Consider the following 9,877-nt stretch of genomic DNA (forward strand, 5'->3'; position numbering starts at 1 on the left):
ACTGTTTATGGACACTGACATGAGACTCTGATAAGCTCAAAACATTTATGTTGTAAACTTTGTGTTTCTTCAGTTTTCACGATGTCTGAAGACAGAGTGAGAGCGAGAGAGAAATAAATTTCCGAAGACATCAGTATGATGCGTGGCCATTCTTTGTTGGACCCCTGTAGTTACATGACCTATCTATAAGTGCATTTAGGCTCAAAGGAGGTCAGGATCATAAAAATGGTCAAATACAGGGAGTGCAGAATTATTAGGCAAGTTGTATTTCTGAGGAATAATTTTATTATTGAACAACAACCATGTTCTCAATGAACCCAAAAAACTCATTAATATCAAAGCTGAATGTTTTTGGAAGTAGTTTTAGTTTGTTTTTAGTTTTAGCTATTTTAGGGGATATCTGTGTGTGCAGGTGACTATTACTGTGCATAATTATTAGGCAACTTAACAAAAACAAATATGTACCCATTTCAATGATTTATTTTACCAGTGAAACCAATATAACATCTCCACATTCACAAATATACATTTCTGACATTCAAAACAAAACAAAAACAAATCAGCGACCAATATAGCCACCTTTCTTTGCAAGGACACTCAAAAGCCTGCCATCCATGGATTCTGTCAGTGTTTTGATCTGTTCACCATCAACATTGCGTGCAGCAGCAACCACAGCCTCCCAGACACTGTTCAGAGAGGTGTACTGTTTTCCCTCCTTGTAAATCTCACATTTGATGATGGACCACAGGTTCTCAATGGGGTTCAGATCAGGTGAACAAGGAGGCCATGTCATTAGTTTTTCTTCTTTTATACCCTTTCTTGCCAGCCACGCTGTGGAGTACTTGGACGCGTGTGATGGAGCATTGTCCTGCATGAAAATCATGTTTTTCTTGAAGGATGCAGACTTCTTCCTGTACCACTGCTTGAAGAAGGTGTCTTCCAGAAACTGGCAGTAGGACTGGGAGTTGAGCTTGACTCCATCCTCAACCCGAAAAGGCCCCACAAGCTCATCTTTGATGATACCAGCCCAAACCAGTACTCCACCTCCACCTTGCTGGCGTCTGAGTCGGACTGGAGCTCTCTGCCCTTTACCAATCCAGCCACGGGCCCATCCATCTGGCCCATCAAGACTCACTCTCATTTCATCAGTCCATAAAACCTTAGAAAAATCAGTCTTGAGATATTTCTTGGCCCAGTCTTGACGTTTCAGCTTGTGTGTCTTGTTCAGTGGTGGTCGTCTTTCAGCCTTTCTTACCTTGGCCATGTCTCTGAGTTTAACTGCCATAAATGTAAATTATGTCAGTTTGTTTAATTTATTGTGTTCATGTATGTTATTTATTTCCTTTATTTATTGTTGTTCCTTTTGAGGTAGGAACTAAGTTTCATTCTGTGTTGCGCACAGGCCCTTTTAAGTGACGTAAAGGGAAGCCAAAGGAGCATGTGCAAAGAAGCTAAGCTATAACTTAACTAAGTCATAAGAAGGAATAAATAAGCAGTTTTAAAGTAAAGGAAAGCTGTAAAGAAGAAGAAGAAATTGGGAATTACTTTCGTTAAGTTTTTGGTCCTGAAGCGGACTCATTCCCTCACGGTTACGTGCAGCCAGCGAGGTATGTTAATTATGTTTGTTTATCGCGTATTTGTTAACTTGAGTTTAAATGTTTATTTGTAATATTTATGTTTGGTCATTCTGTACTTTTATGTAATGACCGTTTGACGGTGGGTTTTATGGTGTTTCGGAGGAGAAGTGTGACAGAGGAATAAATCCATCAGTGAATGAAGAACCGTGGTGTCGTGTATTAACTGGAGGGAGTGATAGTCAAACTCGGACCTGCCCAGACCCGCCCTATCAGCGCAAATTCGACAGCTCATCAAGACGGGAACACAGATAAGCCACTGTTTAGGACACACAGGTTCATAAGGTTTTCATGAAGAAGTCTATAAGTCAGACTCTAAAGTTTTTGGTCTGAAAAGTGACACAAGAGTTGGAAACTATAAGGAACTGTGTATGGCCTGGCAGCCACGGTGTTTCACGTATATGAATGTGCATTTACGTAAGAGATGTAAATTCATGTTCAGTTGAATAATTATAGTTGGCTCTTAAGGGGCAGAAGTAAACTTTGTACATTTTGATAGACACTCACAGTTTGTATTTATGGTTCAGTGTCTTTTACAAGTTCAGTGTGTGACAAGGTTATAATAAGAACTCTGTTAAGTGTACTTACTCTGTAATATTTTACATCTATGGGCTAATTTGAAGGAGAGTGACTTCATTTAGTTAAGATCATTCTTTTAGTATTTGCAAATGTTGTTGCAGCTTGCTCTTGTATGCTGCCTGTGTATATCTGTGTCTAAGTAATCAAAATGTCACATACAAGTAAAGAAGCTCAGGGTGCAGCAGCTGCTCTGGAAGAAGAGACCGAGTTAGAGCAGACAGATGAAACAAATATCGGGCAAAATATAGCACCACCTGAAGAGCCTCGTAGAAGTGAAAGAGCCCGGACATTAACAGAAAAAGGAAAGGAGTTTCAGAAAGAGCAAATCAAGGGGCTATTGCTTCGCTTTGACAGCAAATATGAACGATGGAAAGCTCTGATTAAGGTAGCTAAAAGATCTGTGTTAAAACAGGATCCTAGTGACATCCTACAAGAACACATCACCAGTATTCAAAGGGAATTATCTGAATTGAACATTGCTTATGATGATTACCGAAGAATTGATCAACCAGGCCATGACATGCGTCGCAAGATGGATAACTGCATCTCAATCACCAAGACTGTAGTGCAAAACGCTCAATCTGAAATGCAGGGTACAGCTGAGGAGTTGATTTGGCCAGATCATAGTTCTGTATTCTCATCCTCAGCTTCCAGTGTTTCACTTCCTGCCTCTAATGGTTCTAAAGCTTCTTCTATTCACTCAAATGTATCTTCACTTAGAAGACAAGAAGCTGCTGCCGAGTATGCAGCTACACAGGCTGTACTGCAGATTATGGCTGAACAAGAGGGCCACCAAGAGAAACTGCAAAACCTTGAAGCTGAAGAGAGGTTGATCATTGCAGACCAAGAAGCAGCCGCATTAGCTCGTCGTCTTGAAGGAGAAAGAGAAGAAACTGAACGTAGGCTAGAAAGAGAGAAACAAGAGGCTGCTCTCTTAAAGAAACATCAAGAAGAGAATTCTGCAAGAAGAAGGTCTGTAGAAAACCTAAAGAGAGAACTTGAACGTTTGGAGAATTTGAAAAGGTTGAATGCAGCCAAAGCAAGGCTTCAAGTGTATGATGAGAATGAGCTCAGTCCAGCCCAAGGGAATGCTCCACAGAGCCTGGATCTACATAAGGTTATGCAGCCACTCAATCAGGTGAAGCCTGAGGACCAGCACTCACAACCACCAAAGGATGCAGTGCCAACACATGTGCATCAAGATAGCACAGGAGAGCTTGTGAAGGTCTTAGCTGAGGCTATATCAGCAAATAGGCTACCCATTCCAGAGCCCACAGTTTTTAGTGGTGATCCACTCAAGTTTAATCATTGGAAGTCATCCTTCCAAACTCTTATTGAAAAGAAAAACATTCCAAGCTCAGAGAAAATATTCTTCCTCCAGAAATATGTTGGAGGAGCAGCTAGAGAGACATTAGAAGGTTATTTTCTGATTGGTTCAGATACTGCATATGTTGCTGCATGGGAACTCCTCAATGAGCGATACGGCCAGCCTTTTATGATTGCCAAAGCCTGCCGAGACAAATTACATGCCTGGCCAAAAATAGCGTCGAGAGAGCGCTGACTTAAGGAAATTCGTGGACTTTTTACGCAGTTGTGAATGTGCCATGGCTCACAATGAGAGTCTGCGTATTCTTGATGATGGCATTGAAAATCAAAAACTGACAGCCAAGTTGCCTGATTGGTTAAGCAGCAGATGGAACGAAAAGCCACACAGTATCAGCTAGAGCATGGAAGGTTCCCAGATTTCAAGTATTTTGTAACTTTCCTGACATTGGAGGCTAGTATTGCTTGTAACCCTGTTACATCTTACTATGCTTTGCGGCAAGGGGAGCCGGAAAGGACAAGATCTAAACCTCAGAATGTAGTGACCTCTAAGAACCAAGCAGCAAGTGCAAGGATTTTTACAACTAACACCACTGAGAAGAACATAAGCACATGTATGTTTTGTAAGAAAACAGGACATGTCTTACACAAGTGCCGTAGACTAACTGCATGGCCAGTTGCTGACCGAGTGAAGTTCATTCAAGGTGAGAAACTGTGCTTCGGCTGTTTGAGTCCTGGCCATCAATCCAAGAACTGCAGCAACCGGATGGTCTGCGACACCTGCTCAAAGCGCCACCCCACATGCTTACATGAGGATCGCTCAAAACAACAAGAAAATGACAAGACAGGTTGCAGTAAGGAAAGAAAGCCACAATCACTGCAAGACACCACTCAAGAAACCACATCCAATAGAGTTGTGCATGATGGTAACAGTGCTCAGACTTCAGCAATAGTTCCTGTTTATGCATCAATGCCAGGTGATTCAAACAAAGAAGTCCTTGTCTATGCTCTGTTAGATTCACAAAGTGACTCTTCATTCATTCTTGAAGAAGTAGCGGATGCTCTTGATGTTAATGCAGAGCCAGTCAAGTTGAAGCTGTCCACAATGTCTTCCAAGGAGACAGTTGTACCATGCAAAAGACTCAAAGGTCTGCAAATAAGAGGGTTATCTTCTTCTAAGAAGATCACAGTGCCAACGGTCTACACTGTGAATTCATACCTGCCAATCGTACACACATTCCAACGCCAGAGACTGCAAGGGCATGGCCTCATTTAGAGCATCTTATGGAACACATTGCCCGTCGAAGACATGTGAAATCGGTCTTCTGATTGGGTATAACTGTCCACAAGCACTAATGCCTAGAGAAGTTGTATGTGGTGAGGACAACCAGCCCTTCGCACAGAAAACTGACGTAGGCTGGAGCATAGTCAGCTATGGTGATCCAAGCGAACACTACAGTGATGCAATTGGATTAAGTCACCGCATCATTGTAAAGCAAGTGACCCCTGAACCCAAAGTAACAAGTAAGCTGAAAAGCGAAGTTCATTATGTTTGTAAAACAAGAATTAAGGAGATGACTACTCCAGAAGACGTACTTAAGGTGCTGGAATCTGACTTCAGTGAAAGGCTTGGAGAAGAGGCAAATCTCTCGCAAGAAGATCTCCAGTTTTTGACTAAAATGAAAGAAGAAATTAGGCACAAAGAAGACGGACATCTTGAAATGCCTCTGCCTTTTAAACAGAGCAGACCAGAGCTACCAAATAACAAGCCATGTGCTGTTCAACGCCTCATGTGCTTGGAAAGGAAGCTCAAGAGAGACCAGAAATATCGGACAGACTACATGAACTTCATGAAAGACATTATCAGTCGTGGCGAAGCAGAAAAGGTCCCAGAAGAAGAGCTTGATAAACAATCAGCTTGGTATATTCCCCATCATGGCGTATACCACCCTCAAAAGCCAGAGAAACTGCGAGTGGTCTTTGATTGCTCGGCAAGATTTCAAGACATGTCATTGAATGACCACCTTCTTACAGGGCCAGAGCTCACAAACACCTTGGTGGGAGTTCTTTGTAGATTTCGAAAGGGCCCAGTTGCTATTATGTGTGATGTGGAACGAATGTTTCATCAATTCCATGTAAAGCATGAAGACCAAGACTACTTGAGGTTCTTATGGTGGGAGAATGGTGATCTTGAGTCTCCGCCATCAGTTTTTCGGATGAAAGTCCATTTGTTTGGAGCAGCTTCCTCACCTGGCTGTGCCAATTTTGGACTTAAACATCTAGCCACAGAAGGTCAGGATCGATTTAATCAAAGCACTGTCAAGTTCATCCGAAGAAATTTTTATGTTGATGATGGACTGGTGAGTGTAAGGTCTGATGCTGAGGCAATCGAGCTGATCAAGGAAGCGAGAGAGCTCTGCAGTGCAGGCAAGCTTAGACTACACAAGTTCATTTCCAACAGCAAGAAGGTATTGGAGTCAATACCGAAGGAAGAGTGTGCTGACAGTGTCAAAGAGCTGGACATAGATTTAGGGAGCCACTCCTAGAAAGAGCACTGGGCGTTCAATGGTGTGTATCCTCTGATGACTTTCAGTTCAGAGTAACTGTCAAGAAACACCCAATGACGAGAAGGGGAGTGCTATCCACAGTAGCTTCCATCTACGATCCTTTGGGTTTCGTAGCACCATTTGTTTTACGTGGGAAGTTGATCTTGCAACAGTTGAGTCGAGAGAAAGCTAGTTGGGATGAACCACTTTCAGAGGAGTGCAGATCACAGTGGCAGTCATGGTTACAAGATCTCCATAACTTATGTCAAGTAAAGATTAAGAGGTGCTACATGCCAGCAAGCTTCATAGATGTCAAGCAGTACGAATTACATCACTTCTCAGATGCTAGCTTCACAGGTTGTGGGGAGTGCACTTATCTAAGAGCAGTCAACTCTAATGGCAGCGTACACTGCTCACTTGTCATGGGGAAAGCGCGTGTTGCCCCCACTAAGGTCACAACAGTTCCAAGGCTTGAGCTGTCTGCAGCAGTGGTTGCTGCGAAGATGGGTGCCGTGTTAAAACATGAGCTCGAAATAGACAACCTTAAGGAATATTATTGGACTGATTCAAAGGTTGTTCTCGGGTACATTAATAATGATGCCAGATGCTTTCATGTTTTCGTGGCAAATAGGATCCAGAGAATCAAGGCCACCACAGATGCCAACCAATGGTATCATGTGCAGTCTGAAGACAATCCGGCGGACCATGGTTCGAGAGGGTTATCGGCAGATCAGCTCGTTGCTTCAAATTGGTTCACTGGCCCAGACTTTCTGTGGGAGAAGGAGCTACCCACAAAAGATGCCAAGGTGGGAGAGGTTAGTGACAATGATCCAGAACTTCGATGGGCTCAGGTGCTCAACACCAGTGCAAGGGCAAATAGAACATTGTTGGACTGCCTGACTAAGTTTTCTGACTGGAAAAGAGTTGTTAAGGCTATTGCTTGCCTTAAACGTCATGCTAAGCAAGTTAAGGGTCTTAGTCCCAAACTCAATGGAAGTACAAGTGTTGAGGAAAGACAACAAGCTGAACTTTTCATAATCAGATTGGTCCAAAGAGAAGTATTCAGCAGTGAAATCAAGAATTTACAGCAATGCAAGGACGTAAAATCCAAAGACAAAGCAAAAAGGCTATGCAAATTAAGTCCATTTTTGGATGAGCAGGGTGTGCTGAGAGTAGGCGGCCGCTTGACAAGAAGTGAGCTTCATCCACATGTTAAACATCCTGCTATTCTGCCAAAAACAAATCACGTGTCTTCTTTATTGATCAAGCATTATCATGAGAAGGTACAGCATCAAGGAAGAGGTATGACTGTAAATGAATTGCGATCTAATGGGATATGGGTCATTGGATGCAGCAGTGCAGTTTCCTCACATGTCTTTAAGTGCGTCACATGCAGAAAGTATAGAAGGAACACACAAGATCCAAAAATGGCAGATTTGCCAAAGGACAGAATGGAAATGACCCCTCCATTCACATATTGTGGCATAGATTGCTTTGGACCATTCTATGTGAGGGATGCAAGAAAGGAACTGAAGAAGTATGGTCTTCTCTTCACTTGTATGTGTTGCAGAGCTGTACATATCGAAATGCTTGATGACCTTAGTTCAGATGCTTTCATCAATGCATTGTGCGTATTCATTGCAATACGTGGGAATGTAAGGCAGTTGAGATGTGATCAAGGTACCAACTTTGTGGGTGCAAAAAGAGAGTTCATGGACTCAATGAAGAACTTGGCTCATGAGCAGTTGAAGGAATATGGCTGTGAGTTTGTAATGAATCCCCCATCATCCAGCCATATGGGAGGAATTTGGGAGAGGCAAATAAGGACAATCAGAAGTGTTCTAACAGCAATCCTTGATCAGTCTGCTAAAAGACTTGACACCGCCTCACTTAGGACATTTTTGTATGAAGTGATGGCTATTATAAATAGCAGACCGCTGACAACAGAGCACCTGAATGATCCAACAAGTCTTGAACCGCTCACACCAAATCACATTCTTCTGATGAAGTCTAACATCATATCGCCACCTCCGGGTCAGTTCGTGAGTCAAGATTTATACCTGCGTAAGAGATGGCGTCAGGTGCAGTTCTTGGCGAATGAGTTTTGGACAAGGTGGAGGAGGGAGTGTCTTCTTAATCTCCAGCAAAGACAGATATGGCATGGGGATAAAAGAAACACCAAGGTCAATGACATTGTTATTCTACAAGAGGACAGTGCTCCGCAAAATCACTGGAGACTAGCAAGAGTCACAGACGTGTACCCCAGCTCTGATGGAAGGGTCAGAAAGGTAAGGCTGTTGGTTAGTGACTCAACTTTGGACAAACAGGGAAAACGGACATCTAAGCCAGTTTATCTTGAAAGGCCAGTGCAAAAAATAGTTCTACTGGTTGAAGCAGAATAAGCATGTGTTAAACTGTTGTAAATGCTTATAACTTGAAGATTCAAATCTGTAAGGAAATCTCAAGTTGAGATTTGGTGGGAATTTAACTGCCATAAATGTAAATTATGTCAGTTTGCTTAATTTATTGTGTTCATGTATGTTATTTATTTCCTTTATTTATTGTTGTTCCTTTTGAGGTAGGAACTAAGTTTCATTCTGTGTTGCGCACAGGCCCTTTTAAGTGACGTAAAGGGAAGCCAAAAGAGCATGTGCAAAGAAGCTAAGCTATAACTTAACTAAGTCATAAGAAGGAATAAATAAGCAGTTTTAAAGTAAAGGAAAGCTGTAAAGAAGAAGAAGAAATTGGGAATTACTTTCGTTAAGTTTTTGGTCCTGAAGCGGACTCATTCCCTCACGGTTACGTGCAGCCAGCGAGGTATGTTAATTATGTTTGTTTATCGCGTATTTGTTAACTTGAGTTTAAATGTTTATTTGTAATATTTATGTTTGGTCATTCTGTACTTTTATGTAATGACCGTTTGACGGTGGGTTTTATGGTGTTTCGGAGGAGAAGTGTGACAGAGGAATAAATCCATCAGTGAATGAAGAACTGTGGTGTCGTGTATTAACTTGACTTTTCTCAGTTCATGGGCAGTTATTTTGCGCCTTGGTTTTTCCACACGCTTCTTGCGACCCTGTTGACTATTTTGAATGAAACGCTTGATTGTTCGATGATCACGCTTCAGAAGCTTTGCAATTTTAAGACTGCTGCATCCCTCTGCAAGATATCTCACTATTTTTGACTTTTCTGAGCCTGTCAAGTCCTTCTTTTGACCCATTTTGCCAAAGGAAAGGAAGTTGCCTAATAATTATGCACACCTGATATAGGGTGTTGATGTCATTAGACCACACCCCTTCTCATTACAGAGATGCACATCACCTAATATGCTTAATTGGTAGTAGGCTTTCGAGCCTATACAGCTTGGAGTAAGACAACATGCATGAAGAGGATGATGTGGACCAAATACTCATTTGCCTAATAATTCTGCACTCCCTGTATAGTATAAAGAAAGTAATGAACTACACTTGTTGTGATGGCAAGCCACACATGGTGAGCTCCACACCTCACCACCAATTGATTCACTTTACTTTACTTTGCAGTCACTACTTTAAATATATTCTACTATTGTCCAATATTGTTTCTTTATTAAATGTATTTATTTTTCCATCACACCTTCCAATGTTTATATGGCGTGCACACATATTAACACTGCGAGGTCAAAGTTCTGTTTAATGTTATATTAATACATCTTTGTTTGAGTTACCTGGGATGTGGCAAAGGGCTGGGAGAGCTGAAGTACCACTGACAGCCTAACTGGATGAAACCACATGCTTCGTTGCCTTGGGGGTGTTT

The 9,877-nt window shown here is 42.0% G+C and overlaps 1 protein-coding gene across 2 annotated transcripts; it reads left to right on the forward strand.

Moving 5' to 3' along the window:
• Positions 1-1,340: 1,340 nt before the first annotated feature.
• On the forward strand, positions 1,341-9,073 carry LOC120436087. 2 transcript variants are annotated; one of them, XM_039606468.1, is made up of 2 exons: positions 1,341-1,607; positions 6,714-9,073. In XM_039606468.1, the coding sequence occupies exon 2, from the start codon at positions 7,387-7,389 to the stop codon at positions 8,482-8,484; it is 1,098 nt and encodes a 365-aa protein (XP_039462402.1). In that variant the 5' UTR covers positions 1,341-1,607; positions 6,714-7,386; the 3' UTR covers positions 8,485-9,073. The 2 variants fall into 2 exon arrangements, 1 of the variants encoding a protein (XP_039462402.1); XR_005610125.1 differs by lacking the exon at positions 1,341-1,607 and having other exon boundaries at positions 6,117-8,899; positions 9,035-9,070.
• Positions 9,074-9,877: the final 804 nt, after the last annotated feature.

The sequence above is a fragment of the Oreochromis aureus genome, linkage group 23 (genome assembly GCF_013358895.1).
Source record: "Oreochromis aureus strain Israel breed Guangdong linkage group 23, ZZ_aureus, whole genome shotgun sequence".
Classification (NCBI taxonomy): Eukaryota; Metazoa; Chordata; class Actinopteri; order Cichliformes; family Cichlidae; genus Oreochromis; species Oreochromis aureus.

Excerpts from the sequence above, each read along its gene's own strand:
- LOC120436087 (XM_039606468.1), top strand. The coding sequence starts at position 7,387 with ATGACTGTAAATGAATTGCGATCTAATGGGATATGGGTCATTGGATGC.